The sequence below is a fragment of the Phoenix dactylifera genome, unplaced genomic scaffold, assembly GCF_009389715.1.
Source record: "Phoenix dactylifera cultivar Barhee BC4 unplaced genomic scaffold, palm_55x_up_171113_PBpolish2nd_filt_p 000165F, whole genome shotgun sequence".
In the NCBI taxonomy this organism is placed as follows: domain Eukaryota; kingdom Viridiplantae; phylum Streptophyta; class Magnoliopsida; order Arecales; family Arecaceae; genus Phoenix; species Phoenix dactylifera.
The window spans coordinates 51,086-70,080 of record NW_024067707.1 but is presented as its reverse complement, the minus strand read 5'-3'; the positions used below and the strand labels follow the sequence as shown (position 1 = coordinate 70,080).

The window sequence follows — 18,995 nt, the reverse complement described above, 5'->3', positions numbered from 1 at the left end:
AAAATATGTTCAAATGATAGAGTCCAAATTGGATAAAGTCAGAATGGAGAGTTTCTACTCTAATCAAAAGATTAATAATGAGAGTCAAATAGATACAATCTGGTTTTTCAACCTTATGTTATAGGAATGGTCCCTAACGATCTTGGTGAAGGCTGAGACATAAGATGTCTGATTCTTTCTTCTCATTTTTTTTTTTCTTTTGTTCGATTCATCTGCTGTAATATAACTTTTTAAAATATTTTTCCCTCTCTTTTGTATTTTTTTTAATCTTGAATAAAAGTCGGGTGGCTATCTCTGCCTCCTTTTCTTTTTTTTTTTTAAAAAAAACTTTATGTTACAATTAAATGAACCAAAAGGCGTATAATTGATGTGTGCTCAAGCTTTAGCTTCTCGCAGCAAGCGTTTTCGTAAAGGAATTTCCACGTCCACCCATGCACGTCAGAGAAAGCTCGTCGTTTAAAGAACTCATGGTTTTGTACCAAAAAAAAAAAAAAACTCATGGTTGACACAAGGCAATCCACCCTTAGAGCACGGGTCGGGTCAACTCATAGAAATAATTTCCCCTATGTTTGACGTATCTCATCTTCTCGATCCCCTGGAAAACGTCAGTTCCCGAGAATGGCAAAGGTTGACCCTCTCCTGATCCTCAGCACTCAAATCCATGCGAAGCAGGAGCTGCCGGCCTAGCTGAGAGTCAACTATATGACCTGTAATATTTCAGTGAGCTATATAAACACTGGTAAGTCAACGGCATATCCTACCACTGGGAAACAGAGAACTGAAGGGAGGAACAGGAAGGGGGGAGAGAGAGAGAGAGAGAGAGAGAGGGAGAGAGAGTTCTATCTATAGGCCTGCATTGAATTCTCCGTGCAATTTTCATAGAGAAATATATCAGCATTAGTTAAGATTCAGAGATGTGTTCTGGGGATTAAGTTAATAACATGCACTGCAAAGAGACCAAAGAGTCAAACACGGCATTGAATCTAAAATACTGCTGTCTCCTGCTCACGCTCCAACCGATTCATTTACGCGGCTTTCCGAGAAGGAAACGTTGACCTGTACCTGGAGGCAATAAGTACTGTTTGTGGAGGTCTCCCTCCAATCTCAAGGTTGCATGAGCCTGCCATCGGCTTAAAGGTATGGTATGGTGCAGGGTGAAGAGAGTGGACAAATTATTATGCGAGGTAAAACGATTCTATCACATTCGACATAAAAAAAAAGAGATTAGACTAATTTTTTTTAGAGTTAAATCAGAGTAGGTTTTCTTGGATGCTAATGTGCCAGTTATCTTAGTAGTCTGTGTTATACTGAGATGGATTGAGATTTCAATTTATCTCAGCTAAGACGAGTAGTGGAAAAAGTTTGAAATAAAATTAACTAGACATTCAATATGTATATTTCAGTCATTATAAAAAAGAATGTATATATATATATATATATAATATCAGCCAATAATAATAATAATAATAAAACATTCGATAGGTATGTCAGTACATAGAAAGTGAGAAGCCAAAATCTTGGCCAATATTGTGAAACTGAGACCGGTCACTACTTTTAGGGATTAATTTTGATATTTCTAAAAAAAAACTATTTAAGGCAACAAATAATTATTGTCGGTGATTAATTCTCTGTAGTGTTTGAATCTTTGATACCAAAAGTCGTGATTGCAGGACAGTCAACTCTTCAACATTTCAGTTCCGGGTGCAGAGCTGAGAGCCACTTGGGTGGGTCTTTGTCATACCCGGTGTGTTTTACAAGCCAGTTCCATGGTCCTAGAGGAGCACTCGACCACGGTCATTAGCTAGATTCAGAGAGGCCCAAGGGGTAATGGTTGCGTCCACCGGTCCACCCTTTGCTCCGAGATATTTGGGCATTGGTGAGGGACAGAGGGGCCTCCAGGTCAAGCATGTTTTTCATGAAGGCAATGGAGTTACAGACTGGGTAGCTGATTATGTAGCTAGTCACTCTGGCAATACCCTGTAGGCTGGAGATGGGGAGCTATCCGTAGCACTCCGAGGTATTTTGTTTTTTGATTTTATTGAGTGTATCCACACTCGTCAGGTATAATCCACCCGCCTTAGCACAAAAAAAAAAAAATCCGATAATTATAATAAATACTTCACAAGTATTATCTAGTAGTATATATGCCAAAGCTTTTTTTCCCTCGGTCTATTTTATATTAAAAGGGACCCATCTATAAGTCTAATTTGGAATTTTCAAAAATTTTAATGGTACTCTCTAAGTGGCCAAGCCGGGGGCCTCTCAAGGGCCCGAGGTGACTTGTGCATATTTCTACAGACATGTACATAGATACACATAGTTGCATGGAGAGAGACAGATATACATACTTGTGAATAGGGCTGGGAGCCCTACGATATATATACAGTCACATGTACAGATACACACAAAATACAGACAACTATATATGCACAATTGCTAAGAGGGGCACTAATTTTACTGTGTATACTATACGTAGATTTGCACAAATATACATGGATATACGCAGTTATACCCAAATCACCGAGTTGATCAATAAAGTCAAGCCGCCAACATTTCCTACCTAAAAGATTTTTGTAAATTCAGGCCATTAGATACGACCAAGCGACACGAAGGAGGGAGGAACTCATTAGCAATATTCACATGTTTGGTTGTATTATATGTTAAGAAAAGGTCAGTAATTTAAGATCCATAGAATAACGATCTAAATTCTCTCACATCAAAGACAGGTTGCACTGCAGCATTAGCATATAAGCTAATATCAAAGCAGTCTACAAAACCAACATTCCACCCCTGACAGCATGAACATAGTTAAATGTCATCATAAATCCTTATTCACAATGCTGTTGCTAAATGAACTAGTGAAGATCCTCACCCCAATTCTTTCCCTGAGAATGTTATTTGCTAATTATTGTTACTCATGGATCTTAAAATTAGGAAGTATACTCGTACAATCTTCGAACATTGACAGGATAAGCAGCACTAGCATCACCATCAAGTAGTCTCTTTGCGATGATTATATTGGTCGCTTCTGTTGGATGGTATGCGTCCCAAAACACAAACTTAGATCGATCCTTACAGAGAACAGAGCTAGAGCCAGCATCAGGTCCTCTGAAGCAAAGGAATGGGGGAAAGCTGCCACCACAGCAGGGATCATTTACATTCTCAAACCCTGGCAATTCCAGACTGAGTTTTAGCAGACACCAGAAGACATTGATTTTTTTTGTCACAACAGGCTAAAGTTGTAGAAATAAGTGGTGAGCCACCCTTACCATATTGACGATAGTTTTTTATGATTTCTATAACAATTTGATGGGAGTTAGCAAAAACAAATATCGTTTCAGGCCCCATCTCTTGATTCAGCTGGTTAATCTTCCTGCTCAACTTCATGTTATAACCTTGAATTAACCTATCCGCGACTGATGAGCACTTCCCATTTTCGACTAACATTAGAGCACGAACATACGGTATGCACCCAAGTGGTCCAATTCCAACCACAATGAACTTTCTGGCCCCTAGCTGATGCAGGTGCTAGGAAAAAAAAGAAGAAGCATGAATTGTGAGTTATGGGTTAATTTTGTTATCCAGCTCAATGATAAGCTCTTCAAAAAAAAAAAAAGTTGTTACCTTGAGATGTAAGGTCAAGTTGGAAACCATCATATCCTGAAGAACTGCAGGGGCCACCTTTTCTTTACCAAGGAAAGGTATGGAGGGTTCAAGGTAGTTCAAGATGTCATTGGACCCTGATGTTACAGAGAAGATTGCAGTCTTTAAGAACTTGGCTGCAGCATTCTCTCCTACCATCCTGACCATGAAACCTCGAGTCTCCTCAAAATAATTTATCTGCTGCCGCAACGGTACTCTGCCAATCTGTTCAAGGATCATAGGTGGTAATTGTGAAGTCATAATTCTTTGAAATGAAACAGCCTCATCGCAGACAAGCCAAATCATATATAATTCACTTGTAGTAACTATAAAATTCTTGCATTACGTACAAATAAAGATCCGGTCTCGTCTAAGATTCCAGAAGAACCCGAAGCATAGTTAATTCCACTAGATAATATGTTACTGCTAGTATTTGGAGCTAGATATGGTGGAGGGAAAGACGTCTCTCCCATAGCTTGACCTGAATGCTCAGAATATTCAAAAATTAGTGTGCCCCTAAAATTTTAGCCTTGTACTCGAATACAATAAAACGATATTAGAACAAATAAAACCGGAAGTGGCAGTGTGGCACACTAAAATTCTCCAAGTGTTCGACATGGTGTTTTTTTTCCCCCCCCTCTTCAAGAAGACTGGGTTTTCATACCTATGATGTCTGATATGGTTCTACCATTAGTGAATCTTCCTGTGGGTCGACCACCAGAAGGAGCAAAGTCGATACCATAAGGAGGCGAATCAGCTTTGGAGAGGGTAAAGAGATAGTCATTGTTTCCGGCATCCACGAGGGAATCGCCGAATACAAAAGAAGCATAAGGAAGTGATGGAAGGAGCTGAAGAGACAGCACCACCATAGTCAGACAAAGAGATGGGTGAAAGGCTTCATGCAGGGCCATTGGATGGATGCAGACATGAGGGAGTCCTCAGATCTCGTGTTTATATGTTGAAGGGATTGGAGAGTAGGTGTCGCGTCCTTGGGCGCACGCAGCCTGCATGGCCTGCGATGGCAGTTGTGGGACTTTAGACACGGTCAAGGTGGGGAAATGGTCCGGCAGGGCAAAGAAAAGCACGATTGCGTCGTTCGGATTCGTTAATAGGGTAGCAGCTGTAAGGAACGATCCATCCTCGGCTAAATGATGCCTTCATGGATGGACAAGGAGTTTGGATTATTATTATTATTTTTTTTTTTGGCTAAAACGGAAGTATCATACAAAATACGTATGGATACAACTAAAAAAGTCAAAAAATAGTACATTCCATAGCGCACGAGGCAGCTCTACCTCGCCCTCCCAAAGGTGATCCCCTGAATGGTTGGCGACAAACGACGCCACCCAATCGGACGCTCCATTGGCCTCCTAAAATATATGCTGCACCTGAACACCCATCCCACCACAAATCATAGCCCGGATATCCCTTAGCAGCGGGTGGTAGTCGCTGATCCCCTCCGGCGGCTTGCTGGATCCAACCAATGATCGTCGTAGAGTCCCTCTCCAAGAGAACCTCCCTTGCCTGCAAAACATGTCACGCATAACACAGACCCGACCAAGCCACTCGTAGCTCCGCCTCAAGCACCGAGATGTCGAACAGCTGGCAACCCCTAGCAGCAATCACCCTGAAGTCCGGACCTCTAATTACAAAGTCTGCACCTCTCCTCGTACCTCCCTGCAGGACGTAACCATTGAAATTGACCTTAAGAAAACTCGAGGGTGGAGGCTCCCAGGTGAAAAACACCATACGGGACGCTCTACGAGGAGAGGTGGAGTCCTAGGTGTCCCGAGCTATCAAAGGTCTATCCGACTGCACCGTCTATAGGGCCTCCACTGCTAGCAGACGAGCCCTCTCCACCACCTCTTCCGAAGGGGGGCACCTCTTCCCGAACGTGCAAGCGTTCTTTGCAAGCCAAATCTGGTAGGCAGTATAAGTCGCCCGCATTGCCTCCGATCTCGACTGCGAGGAACTAGCTAGCCGTCCAAGAACTTGCAGAAAGGATGCCGCATGGGATCAGATCTCCATGGGAAACCCCGCTCGCCACCAGACTCTCCTCGCCCGCAGGCATTGAAAGATAGCATGGTCCAAGGACTCCAGAGTCTGATACTGTGAGCACAATGGAGGAATGGCCATACCCCTCTCCAACAGCAGGAGTCTCTTCGGTAGCCGAGTTTGGATCCTTCACGGTGTTATCCAGGAGGCAGTTGAGCTTTCAAGCGCCTCATTATGGAGATGGACGGCTGCCAAACATGGTGGCTTGTGTTGCGTGGTGCATCACGTGTGGAGGGTTGTAGAGTCCAAAAATTTATGAGATGTATATGTGACACGATAATTTTTTTATTTTTTTGGAGAAATGAGTGACATTGTCAAATGGCTGTGTGAAATAATATGAAAAAAAGAGGAAATCAGCAGACAAAGAATCTCTTTTTCACTAGGACTCGAAAAATTATATATCACAGCCGAGAACTTCATCTAATATTTAAGTTTTTTTTATGAATAATTGATGTGGAACTAAACACATGCTCGCACAGCTCTTATCTAAGCCTTGGCGTCATCACCAGTTAAAGATCCAAATTTATTCAAATTTAATCACAAACACCATGATAATCTTATAATCAATCCAAATGGGCTACACTGCAATATTCCCTAGTCCACAAAGGTAATATGTCAGATTTTCTTCAAAATTTTACTAAAAAAATTAACCAGAGGGTATTATTTGGATTTCTTATTTCTATATAAATATTCAAATTTTCTTCGATGAATAACTGATATGCGACTGATAGATATCCGTATGGATCCTCACGTTATGTATCTCATAGATTCATTTAATATTGGAGCATGCAATACCTAAATAGACCCTGGGTGCATCCATCTCTCTTGTTCAAATTTGGATTAACTGGAGAGGATACAAACTCATAGCTGTTGTCATTTTGAAGAGAAGCACTCGGGACAGGGAATTTAAGATGGGGGTACTCTCACCTAATGTTGGACTGGGTTAAAGTTCGGCGAGGGGAATATGTGCCTGCAGGGTGTCCACTACCTTGGCATCTAGTGTCTCGTGCCAAAGAATATTAATGACCAAGTTCCCCACAGCCCCTTCTTTCCTGGGAAATATGTGAGTTTCTCAGCATTTTCATGATTTCCCCATGTTTGACATTTCTTACTCATTAGTTTGAGAGAGTACAGGAACGCTTTGCGTCTCATGACTCTCATCTAACTCGCAAATCCATTCAGAGATCAAATGACAGGACTCCGGCATGGCCATCTTGGTTTCATGCTGATCTGTCGGGATCAAGCTTCACTATTCCTCCAGAACAGGGCACTGGCATTCTTCTTAGCTGTTTTTTTTTTTTCTTGGCGTTACTCGTCCAAGCTTCTGGCTTCTTTTGTCAGAGTTCTATCAGCAATCCATCCTTTTGCCCTGTGTACATTCTGGTTCTCGCTACTCTGCTCATGAAAGTAATTTCCTTTGATAAAATTGGGCGGCATGCAAGGCCTCCCTTTTGCTCAAAACAAAAGACATTTCTTATGCGATTCCTTAATTTTTATCATACAAATATTCCCTCCATTTAAAGTTCTGACATCCTTATCAGAATGCAAATCTAATCATAATCACCACAATCAGCTCGTGGTCAACCCTAATGAATTTATGCTGCAATATCCTCTGGTCCACATAAATTATGGGTCGAGTTCGCTCTGATACCATTTGTCACAATTCAGAATCTCATTCAAAATAGCTAGCCAAAAGGTGTTATTTGGATTTGTTAAGCCTATATAAGTACTCAAAATCTATTCAGCAAATAACCGATATGGGACTAAACACACGCTTATACGGATTCTTACATAAACTATGTGGACTAAAATTACCTACATGTGTCAAACCGGGTACACTATGCAGCTTGTGGAACAAAACTGAGAACTTATCCATACGTTGTTGGCACGAGCAAGATCGTCCGCTGCAACATTATCGGTGCAAGACCCTCGAGCAAACAATTGTATGACATAAGATCCCATAACTTGATATCATATTTAGTGGAAAACCTTCACTAAGCACAGAGAAATAAAGACTGAACAGAAGATTGATTAAAATTATCACCAAATTGCTCTCTGAATGTGTGCTACGACGTACCGTTCGCTCTCAGAATTGCTCTTGGGGCAAGCAGTGTAGCAGTGCTTCGGAGAGGAAATTTTCTTTTTATACAAGTGTACAGACATTTCATCTTTCCTGTGGGGATTGCAAGACATTTCGCATTACCTAGCAACGTGAGACAGTTCTGAGTTGCCTTCAAAAATGCTATAACATTGTAGAAAGACCTCTCTTTGATGATGGTTATAATATTATATTTACAGGATTTGTATTCATTCTCATATGCCGTGTTTTTTCTTGTTGATATGCTGTGGGTGTTGAAAATTACAATCTAGGTAGCATCAAAGACTTGACCCCCCCCTCCCCCTCTTATTTTTTTATTTTTATTTTATTTTGATGAGATGGACAGAATATATATATATATATATATATATATATATATATATATATATATATATATATATATATATATATATATATATATATATGGGGTATGAATATGTCTAGTAAAATTAGAAAATAAAATATCACAAAGCGGAGGTAGAATGGTTGACACAATGGTCCACAAAAACTTACCAGAATATTGTGCTACATAAGAGGTAACCCAGTCTACCGCTCCATGCATTCGCCTCTCTATAGATGTGCCTGGCCACCAGGGATACACACACTCTCGAGTTCCTCAGGATATCATATAGGAGTAGGTGGGCGATTGCTATCTCCACTTGAGCCTGGATCTATTCAACTACCATAGCCGAGTCACCTTCAACAGCAATGAAGTCCACCCTCAGAACCCGCTTCGCATAGCTGATGCCAGTGTAGGCCGCTCTCAGCTTCGCTCCAGGATCTAAGATATCAAAGATCGAAGCTCTGCTTGCAGCCACTAGTCTAAAGCCCTTGCCGCGAATAACAAAACGACTCCTCCTCTGCTACTGCCATCCGTCACACTGCCATTGAAGTTGATTTTATGGAAACTCGAGATGGGGGGCTCTTAAGTGATGAAAACCTTACGGATCGCTGTAGGAACAGAATATGAGTCCCAGGTGTCTCGAGTTGTTACAGTTTCTCTAGCATAAGATAGGTAGGTGACCTCAGCAGCCTGTGTTAGAGCTCTCTCCAAAACGAACCTCGTCGATTGCCTGCTACCCTCAAAGACATAGGTGTTCCTGGTCAAGATGTGGTAGGCAACGTAGGCGGCCCTGATGCCCCAAAGTCTGGATGGCTTTCTATTTGTGCTACTCTATAGGGACTCAAGGAAAGTTAATATTGGCATTTTCGACTGAAGGACTGCTAGGAGCAGACTGGATAGCCTCCACACATGCACCGTGGCATTTGAATAAGATATGATCTACATACTCAACCTCCACACCGCTGCAAGGGCAGGTCGAGAAAATGTTCATCCCCCAGTTTGCTAGCACCTAGAGTTTTCTTTAAAATGAATATTATTAATAGTTATGAAAAATTTGATAATCACGTGCTACAGATGATGCAAGTGAACTATCTGATAGGGTCCGTATGAATCTGATAGTTTTGTCATACATGAATCTCAAGGGTTTTACTCAAGAAAGAACTTTGTTTTTGTTTCATAAACGACCTAAATCACCCTAATTATTTTATCAACCAACAAATCAAGGTGCATCCTGCATCATTCTTATCCCTAATCTTCTACCATGCACCATGTTGACGGATGGACGACTTCTTGTCTTATTGCATGCATTAATGAGTTACTTGTCCTAACAGTAATCAATAATCATCACTAAACAACTATCTCCCCATCAGCATCATCTCAAGCATTAAAATGCATGGCTCCCCGTAGTTGATGAATTAGAACTCCTAGACACCATAAGGATTTGTATTAAATGAAGAAGCCGTTTTTGATAGAAATTTTGTGCATGAATAAAAAGCAACGTGCCATCGAGACTCCATATGAAGCATGCCAATCCAACTTTTTCTAATGCTTGCTATTCACCAAATTCCAATCTAATGTCCCATCCACAAGCACAGGCTCTTAATTTTTCAACATTGCTATGATCGATATTAAGAGCAGGCTAGTTAGCTAGCTAGATGGCACATCAACATGCATGAAGATTTTTTTTAGCAGGCTATTGCTTGGAAGATTGTGATGGCTTTTAATTCATGCAACCTTTTGTTTTCCCCGGACTAAGGCCTATCATGCGCGAGGACGGTGGTTGGTTGCCGGGTCGGGATGGACTCAGGCTCGTGTACCAAGTGGCGGATCGGGCAGTTGGGCTCGTCTGGCTACTGTTATAAAAACTTCGCTCCCTCATGGACGTATGTTTGTTTGCTACCAGGAAAAAACGCTCGTATTTATTTTCTGATTTGGTTGGATGCATTCGTACTCGTCAGGCATGAATTACCTATCCTAACAAAAAAAAAACAAAAACTGACGTTTGTCTACTGATAATATGGCTAAAATAATAAAATTATTATATTTGGTTGTATCTCAACGATCGCATATGGCACAATGATTCAAGATCATCTCTACTTCTCAAATCATTATCCAACTTGATAATGGAAAATCCATCCTTGAGGTATTCAAGGTCACCCCAACATGGTGATCTTGGGACAAAATTTTGGGATAATTTTGCCCGTCGATTCTACAGTTGAGGATTGGCCAAATTCCTGCACGCTGCACGTGGGAGACTTTATCGAAAATGCCATCCAGAAAAGACCGTCCTTGAGGGAGTGTCGTCCATGAGGGATTTGGATCCCTATCTTGTTTTCTTCCTCTTCTCTTTTTTTGGCTGCAACGATTTCTTAATTTTATGAGGTATTGATTTCTTGATATTTTGATCTTTTGATTTTTTTATGTTCGATTAAGTCCCTCTTGTTTTTTTGGATATTGATATTCATGTAAATTTTTTTTTTTTTTTCATCCTAAAGATCCATCTGTATATCTGAGATGCATAGATTTTTTTGTTACAGGATCTGAGGTACATTTTTTTTTTTTTTCTATAGCTTTGTCTTGAAGATCGATCTATTTTCTAAAAATGTTTGGAACTATGTTCGCATATTGAATGCTGGATTTGTCCTTGTCTTCCTTTAAAATGATAAGCTGTACATATTCAGGCTAGCCATATACTCATAGAGGGTAATGGGCCGGCAAATTGGTTGGCCAAGGAAAAAGAAGAGCAATAGTGCCTTAGTTCAAGATAGCATATGCCATGTCTTTGTATGATATATAAAGCAATCAAATACTATTTTAAATTATTATTATTATTATTCGTTCTTCCGATGCCTGCATGCCGGAATTTTAAAGTACATTTCTTTTTCTTTTCTCTGTAATACCCCCATGTTTCATGTCGGACGAGGGTAACTATCAGAGAAACGTAATCAAATCAGCTTCGAAGTCCCTTTGGTTTGAGGCCAGGCTCTTACCGTCAATCGTGTGCGACGTACGTGCCAAAGGGCACCCTGTGGTGGCCGAAGGGTAAGCGTTAGCCGGGGAGTTCCAACCACCACCTACCCCTTTTCCCTGCCCAACAAAAGATTTTAATGAAACCATCAATTCATTTGCCTCTCCACCCCACCCCTTCCCTTGCCTTTGATCCCACCTCCCACCTATGGTAGCGTCCTCTCTTCAAACCCCCCCTATCCCGTTTCCTTTCCCCTTTTCCTAATCCCCCCGCCCATTGGCTCTTCACCGCTCGATTTTATTGTGGCTTCTTATTCCAAACCCTCTCTCTCGCTCGGAGAGTAACCATCCGAGCCACGTCTCTCTCTTTCCCCCCATCTTTCTCCTTGTGGAGGTTGCCATCCCTCCACCTAAGAAGCCACAAAAAGGTTATCCTACCCACAGTCCCACATTCATGCAAAACTAGCAAGCAAAGCTAGACTCGCAAAGATTCCTCTCATATTCTCTTATAATTGTTATTAATAAACCCAGAGCTTAGCTCGGAGTGGCACTTCTTTCTTGTTGTGCTGACAAAAATGGGAGGTGGTGGGTCGGCGAGATTTGCGGTGGCGGTAGTCGGTCGAGTGGTGAACGACGTCGTGAGCTTCGTCGTGTTCACCGTTCTGGATTTGCTTGACGTAATGCTGTGTCTTGTTTATAAGCTGGTGGACTACGCCATGGAGGCCGAGTGGAAGCCCTGCTACTGCTGCTCCTCCCCCAAGGACATGATCGCCAGCAGCGGCCAGATTCTCGTGTCGGAGAAAGGCGGCTCGAAAGTAGTCCGCCTCTCCTCCACCAAGCTCCAGCTGGAGGACATCTCGGACACCTTGTACTCCCGGCCGTCCCTCGTCTCCGATGTCTCCCGGACGACAGTGCAAGAGCTCCGAAGGATTAAAAAGGAGCGACGAGGCAACCGGCGTCCTGCGGCGGGCTTACGGAGCGCAGGCGGTGTTAGATCTGCATCGTCGAACACCACGACGTTCACCATCAACTCCACCATCATCCAGATGCTCCAGGGAAAGATCGGTGGCGACGCGTCGTGCCCCGTGCCACGGTGGTCCGACTGCGACTGCCCGACTTGCACCTCCTGGAGCTCCCCCTCCGGCTCCCGCGACTCCCTCCTCTTCGTCCACGCCGACGGCCCCAAAGGTAACTACTAGTAAACCATCCATCAGAATTATATTTCCTCGAGTTGGACATAATGCGGGATTCAGAAATGGAGTATTGTCATGCGTGTGGTGTGGATAGATGGAGGGGTGGCGGAGGAGGACGTGCTGTTCATACATGGATTCATATCGTCGTCGTCGTTCTGGACGGAGACGGTGTTCCCGAACTTCTCCGACGAGGCGAGGGCGCGGTACCGGCTGTTCGCGGTGGACCTGCTGGGGTTCGGGCGGAGCCCGAAGCCGGCTGACTCGCTGTACACGCTCAGAGAGCACGTCGAGATGATCGAGCGTTCGGTGCTGGAGCGCTACAAGGTCCGGTCCTTCCACATTGTCGCCCACTCCCTCGGCTCCATCCTCGCCCTCGCCCTCGCTGTCAAGTACCCCGGCGCAGTCAAATCCCTGACCCTCCTCGCCCCGGTATATATATTATAACGTCGAACACCATCCATTTCCGTCTGCTTCCTTCCCGTGCTTTAAGTTGTGATTTGGTTTGATTTCTAAAAGTTAAAAAAAGGCTTGTTTGGATGGCGCCAGCCTTATTTTCCGGTGCCCAAGGGGGAGAAAGGGACGCAGTTCGTGCTGCGGCGGGTGGCGCCGCGGCGGGTGTGGCCGGCGATAGCTTTCGGGGCGTCGGTGGCGTGCTGGTACGAGCACATCAGCCGGACGGTGTGCCTGGTGGTGTGCAAGAACCACCGGTTGTGGGAGCTCGCCTTCAAGTTCGTCACCCGCAACAGGTTGGCCCTCAGTAATACGACCGGTTTCTTTGTCTGTTTCCTCTCGGATACTTAGATATTGACCCAACCTGATCCTGAATTAATTCTCATCAATCCCCACCATCCGGTGACTGGTGAGAATTAACACACTTCCAAGCCCATGTTCCCCCACGATGTTAGAATATCTAGTGGGTAAAGGAATAGTCATCCATCTTTCGTAGGCCAACAGTTCCAAGACTCTAATTCTTAATATTTTTCGAATTTATAAGGGGTGAGAATGGATGGGAATTTGGTAGGGTAAGGAGAAAATAGGTCATTGTTGGTGCAGCTAACCATAGATGATGTCAGATATGAGAGGCCATCATTTTTTTGAAGCCAGCTTCATTCTTACAAGTTATAACTTATTCATGGGAATAGTTTATTTTATACGGGATATATGCACTTTAAGCTGCAACCTGCAAGCAATTGAACTTGCTGAGCGTTGGTGGCTAACAGCTTGTCAAACAGTGCAAAAACTTGGGAGTCTGCCGTCTAATAACTCTCAAAGTACGCAGCCCCTTATACTGCCATCTTGACCTTAGTAATTAAATTTGCTCGATTTGGGGTGGTTCACCATCTCACCATACGGCCCATAATTCAAATGGGTAGTCCACCCATACCAACTCTCCATCCTTCCAATTCCTTCGCTTGCAACATGAAAGAAAATATAGGATATATAAGTAAATCCATCATATTCTATTGCAGAGGTCTTGAGTTCAAACTCCATCTCCACATCCTTTAACTCTATTGTTCAAAATTTTACATGTTGGGCTTATCCATTAAAAAAAAAGTCCGGCCCACGTGACAAGGAAAGTGTAAGAAAATATAAAATATATAAATAAATCTGCCTCATCCTATTAGCTTAAGCTTTCGGCACAAGTGGTGATTTCAACACAACTGGCATGGACAATAGACATAAATCATGATCAGAATTTCCTAGATACCGAGTTTCATGAGGTTTTGATACCTATTTATGTTTCGATTATGATTTGGCAACAGGATTAGGACCTTCTTGATGGATGGCTTCTTCTGCCACACCCATAATGCTGCATGGCACACTCTACATAACATTATTTGTGGAAGCGCTGGAAAGATTGATGGTTATCTTGATGCAGTAAGAGATCAGCTTAGCTGTGATGTAACAGTGATCCATGGGAGGGACGACGAGCTCCTTCCACTTAGTTGTAGTTATGATGTCCGGTGCAAGATTCCTCGAGCTCATGTTAAGGTTGTTGACAACAAGGACCACATCACCATTGTCGTTGGCCGGCAGAAGGCTTTTGCCCGAGAGCTTGAGGAGATATGGAAGAACACAAGACGCTGAGAATGTATTCAAAGAGGGTCCAAAAAAATTGTGAAGAAAAAACTCATAAAGATGGAAAAGGTAAAAGTTTTTTTTTTCTTTTTTCAAAAAAAAAACACTCAAGAAATATCAAGCTGTCTAGTGAAAGAAACAAACCTGAGGGAAATGTGATGGATGAGCAGGTTTACTCTGCCTTTAGCTTTTATTTTCTTTTTCTATTTCTTTTCAAAAGTTTTCAAATTTTAAATATATTTGGGTTACTATTGTGCTGGGTTGTGTATATTCTCAACCATTCCCTATTGTTCGAGCGTGCAAATATTTGATAAATGACTATATCATTCCAGAAAGTGATATGGAAATTACTAAATTTTATTGAGCCTTCTGTTCTTCTATCAGGGATTTGAGGATTGAAGTACGGTCAGGAGATCAGACTTTCTTTTTGCCTCTCTTTTTTTCGATACTATTTTTTGTTCTCTGACTCTTAATATCAGATACCTAGTTTTTGTAACAAGCTACAACAAATCCCAAAAGAGATTGTGCGTGAAAAGTTATAGATTATAAAACCACTTATTTTTCTTTTATTTTGCCAAGATGGATGTATATATTATAGATATGGATATAGCCAAAAATATCAAAAAATAACAAGTTTCGAAGTGTACCAGGTAGATCCCTCTTTCCTATCTACAAATGGTTCGTTTGGTTCGCGAAAAAAGAAAGAAAAAAGTATGATCAACAGAAAAATAATGAGATGACTCTTGTTTGGTTAAAATTTTCGAAAGAGAGAGACGGAAAAGTTATATTCCCATAGAAATATAATTCCCACGTTTCATAAGAAAGTCTTTCACATGAGAAACATGAAAAAGTTACTTTTCCATGATCCGGAAATCACTCTATTTTTATTTTTTTCCAAAAAAACATTTCAACATTGAAGAGATATTAAAGACTTAATTTTTATTAAGGGTATAATAGAAATTACACATAACTTTCCCAGGAAAGTGGATGGTCAACCAAACATAAGTACTATATATCACTTTCTCATGGCCAACCAAATATATCAAAAGTACTTTTCTAAGCATTTTTTTTTCAAAAATCTACAACCATATTCCTCAAAGAAAAAATATTTTTTGCAAACCAAATAAGCCTATAGTTGGCTCCATATAAAGCTATCCAATTCGCTGCCTCACTACCTCTCTATACATGAGCTTCACCGGCATGGCAATTCCACTGTCCCATAAACCATTTATTGAGCAAGGAACCTTTTATTCTGCGTGACAAGCTGTAAGTGCCACGTGCTTTGCACGTGAGTATGTGAAAGAGAGCATCATCAATTGAACCTTTTCTAGCAATCTTGTTTGATGCGGTGAAGTGGAAATATATATATATACATATTCTTATGGATTTCTTTGTTTATTGAAGTTATTAATTGCTTCTTTGGGTGTTGGAACTGAATCGCCAATCTGGATCCTCTGCGTGCATTAAATCCGCGTCACGTTGACGGGCTGTATCTCATGTCAGATATGATCGCAGCGGTGCTATTAATGTAAGAATGACAGGTCTTATGCGACCCCATAAAGCTCCGGTTGCCTATGAAAAACTCCCTCTAGTCCATGGCGATTCATTTCCCTGAGGGACCCAACTTCTCTATCCCTACCATGGTAAGTATATCTGGCTGAAGTGTGTTCTCTTTTTCTTTTTTTTACAATGATAAAAGGGAATGTATCAACCACCTAGTTTTATTTATAATGAATTGGTTTGTGTATATATAGGGTTATTATTTACGAGACCCCAGACATCGTCAGACTGATTAAATGTATTGTTTTCGATAGTACTATTGACCATGAATCATGCGTGCTCAATCTGAACTATGAAAATCACATCATTGTTGCATATATTTCATCAAAAAAACAAAAAAATGTTGCATTTGTAGAAGTGGAAGCATTTCTACATTTCATGGCAAAACTAGTCCCTTATATTACGCTTGATGTATTTTCTTGATATTGAAAAAATCGCCCCTGCAAATCTATTATCTGGATTCTAGGATCCTGCAAACAGTTTGATAGATACTTTATAGATTTAATCTTATCGGGCACTATATTGAGCAAGGAGGGTTATGTTTGTACTCCCTATCATTTATTTGCCGGAAGTTATCCATCCAGATTTAATTTCATCTCTGTTGGGCAAGTTTAAAACCCACCTTTCTATATCTTTTATGAGGATTCGTAAGGGCATTTGTTTAGTCCTACATCGGTTATTCGCTGGATAGATATTGTGTACTTATATAAAATGAAAAAACCTAAATAATATCTTCCGGTTAATCATTTTGGATAAGGTTCTAGGTTGTTACAAATAATATCAGAGCGGATCCGGCCCAAAACCTATGTGGACTAGGGAACGCTGCAGCACGGATCCATTGGGGCTGACCACGAGCCGATCGTGATTTTTGTGAATGGATTTGAACTCTTAGCCTGACGAGAATGTCAGGACTTGAACAGAAAGAATATGTGAGGATCCGTACGGACGTGTGTTTAGTCTCACATCGGTTATTTGCTGGGTAGACCTTGGATACTTATACATAATTAAGGAACCCAAATAATATCTTTCAGTTAGCAATTTTGGATGAGATTCTGGGTTGCTATACCTTTCCTCTAGATTACCAAGTTTAACACCCTTTCTAAAGTGTCCCCAGTGTTATTTCTTTGTAAGCTTTCATTCCGCCATGTGCCTGTCTCTTCCCGTCCACATGCCGGCTCGTGCACGTACAAATAGATCGAGTTTGCTTGGTTGCCCAGCAAACGCACATCCAACAACCCCTAACACATTAGAATACTTAAGAGGAACAGACATTAGAAAACTAGTGCCCAAAGTACATTAACTCCTTAATGTAATGCCTTGATGCAATTTGCCTGCGTCTTCCTCAAAATTCAAGTCAGCATTGTGAAACTCCATGCGATCGGTGGATGTGGTCTGAGATAAGCTTATTAAATTAAAGAAATCACAAAGTAAAATGTTGGTGAGCTGAATTTGGGCAGGTGCTAGAAATTGCACTGGTTTGCTTTTGAAGTCCAAACCATAGATCACCTTCCGAAAAAGAGTCATTGCTTGGATATCTAAGCTAGATTTGGTAGACTTCCGCATCAAACTAGGCCATAAGAAAATAGCATAAAATTATGTAAGCAGGGATGGTTCTGAAAGCAATATAGAGAGAATACTTCCACGAGCAAAGATGGAAGATCTGAATCGGTCTTTCTTGCACGGAAACTTCAGTATCCACCGATGACTTTCATTAATCTTGCTCCTTCGGTCCGTTCTCAGTACAACGGTGTCATGCAAAGCCTCCCTTTCATCGAACTCACCAGACCAAAACAGCAACAACTCTTCCAAGCAGTAATCTAAGGGATAATCATCAGTGAAGCAGCTTACTCTCTTTCAGTACGAGGATTTCGATTTGCCGTTCTAACTCTTCCCATTTCATGTGCAAAATTATCCAGGTCACTGGTTAAAAGTTCAAAAATACACTTGATGCAAAGTCAAATACAAATACCTACAATGTTCTAACATATCATTATTTTTGTTCTCTCTATCCCATTAAATTATAGAATAAAATTTTGGGATAATTAATTCCCCACCCTCCAAAAGACCACGCTATAACAAAAAGTTCCGGTTGACTGGTCTTAAAATTTTTCATCCAATATCTTTACCAAGTTTAATTCCCGGTCCTTGAGCCCCTTTTATTTTTTTTAAAAGGGGGCGAGGCCGCGGTAGGGGGCTTGGGAGGTGGCGAGTAGGGGCCGGCGACGGCCAGGCCTTTTTCTTTTCTTTTTGCTTATGAGAACGAGAGATTAGGTGGGGAAGGGGCACGGGAGGGGGCGGGGCCGCGGGACAGGGCTCGGGAGGGAGCGAGATGGGGCCGGTGGCGGCCGCGGGAGGGAGCTCGGGCGGGGACGGGCCGTGGTCGGTGGCGGCTGCCCCTTTTTCTTCTTCTTCTTCTGGGAATGGGAGATCAAAAGGGACAGAGGCATTTTAATATTCTTAGGGGGTATTTTCGTCTCATAATAAAGTATTGAAATATGGCTGGACTGATTGTTAAACAATCAGTCAATATGGATTAAACATTAGAGACCGGTCAATAAATGTACCGGTAATTAATTACTCCAATTTTGGGGTAATTAATTACCCCTAAAATTTTATATTCTAAGAGTGCAGAAATTGAAAGGCGTAAAGAAAACTAATATTGTATGTGTATATGTATATAAATAAATTAGGTAATTAGTTGGGACCAGGTTGCATCGGTTCTGAAAATCTCAAACTCGGGTTTGATCTAAAATTTTAATGTGGACCCTTGCCCAACCTACTAATTGATGGGTTGAGGCCTTCTTCAGGTCAAGTATCGAGTTGTAGGCTCAGCAGTAACCCTAGTACTAATATATATACTCAATGGAGGATGTATGGAGACATCTTTTGATAAATTTTGTAAATAAAATAATATCATAAATTTAAAACAAGAGTATGCGTAACAACTTCCACTATTTCTTAATTTTCTTTTAACTTGCTCATATTGTACATGTTGACGGCTAGTCTATACTTATTTTATTTATTTATATATATATTACAGTTTATATCATATAAAAGT

General features: G+C 41.5%; 2 protein-coding genes across 2 annotated transcripts; one reads left to right on the top strand and one right to left on the bottom strand.

The window, feature by feature from the left end:
• Positions 1–2,930: 2,930 nt before the first annotated feature.
• On the bottom strand, positions 2,931–7,890 carry LOC120105006 (GDSL esterase/lipase At5g41890-like). The gene is made up of 7 exons (XM_039117040.1): positions 7,775–7,890; positions 5,031–5,166; positions 4,307–4,490; positions 3,993–4,123; positions 3,625–3,867; positions 3,270–3,528; positions 2,931–3,169 (listed from the first exon to the last, which is right to left on the bottom strand). The coding sequence occupies exons 1-7, from the start codon at positions 7,888–7,890 to the stop codon at positions 2,931–2,933; spliced, it is 1,308 nt and encodes a 435-aa protein (XP_038972968.1).
• A 3,378-nt stretch (positions 7,891–11,268) lies between these two features.
• On the top strand, positions 11,269–14,639 carry LOC103700097 (probable lysophospholipase BODYGUARD 3). Its single transcript, XM_008782070.4, has 4 exons — positions 11,269–12,293; positions 12,393–12,727; positions 12,845–13,044; positions 14,062–14,639. The coding sequence occupies exons 1-4, from the start codon at positions 11,681–11,683 to the stop codon at positions 14,384–14,386; spliced, it is 1,473 nt and encodes a 490-aa protein (XP_008780292.2). The 5' UTR covers positions 11,269–11,680; the 3' UTR covers positions 14,387–14,639.
• The last annotated feature ends 4,356 nt before the right edge of the window (positions 14,640–18,995 follow it).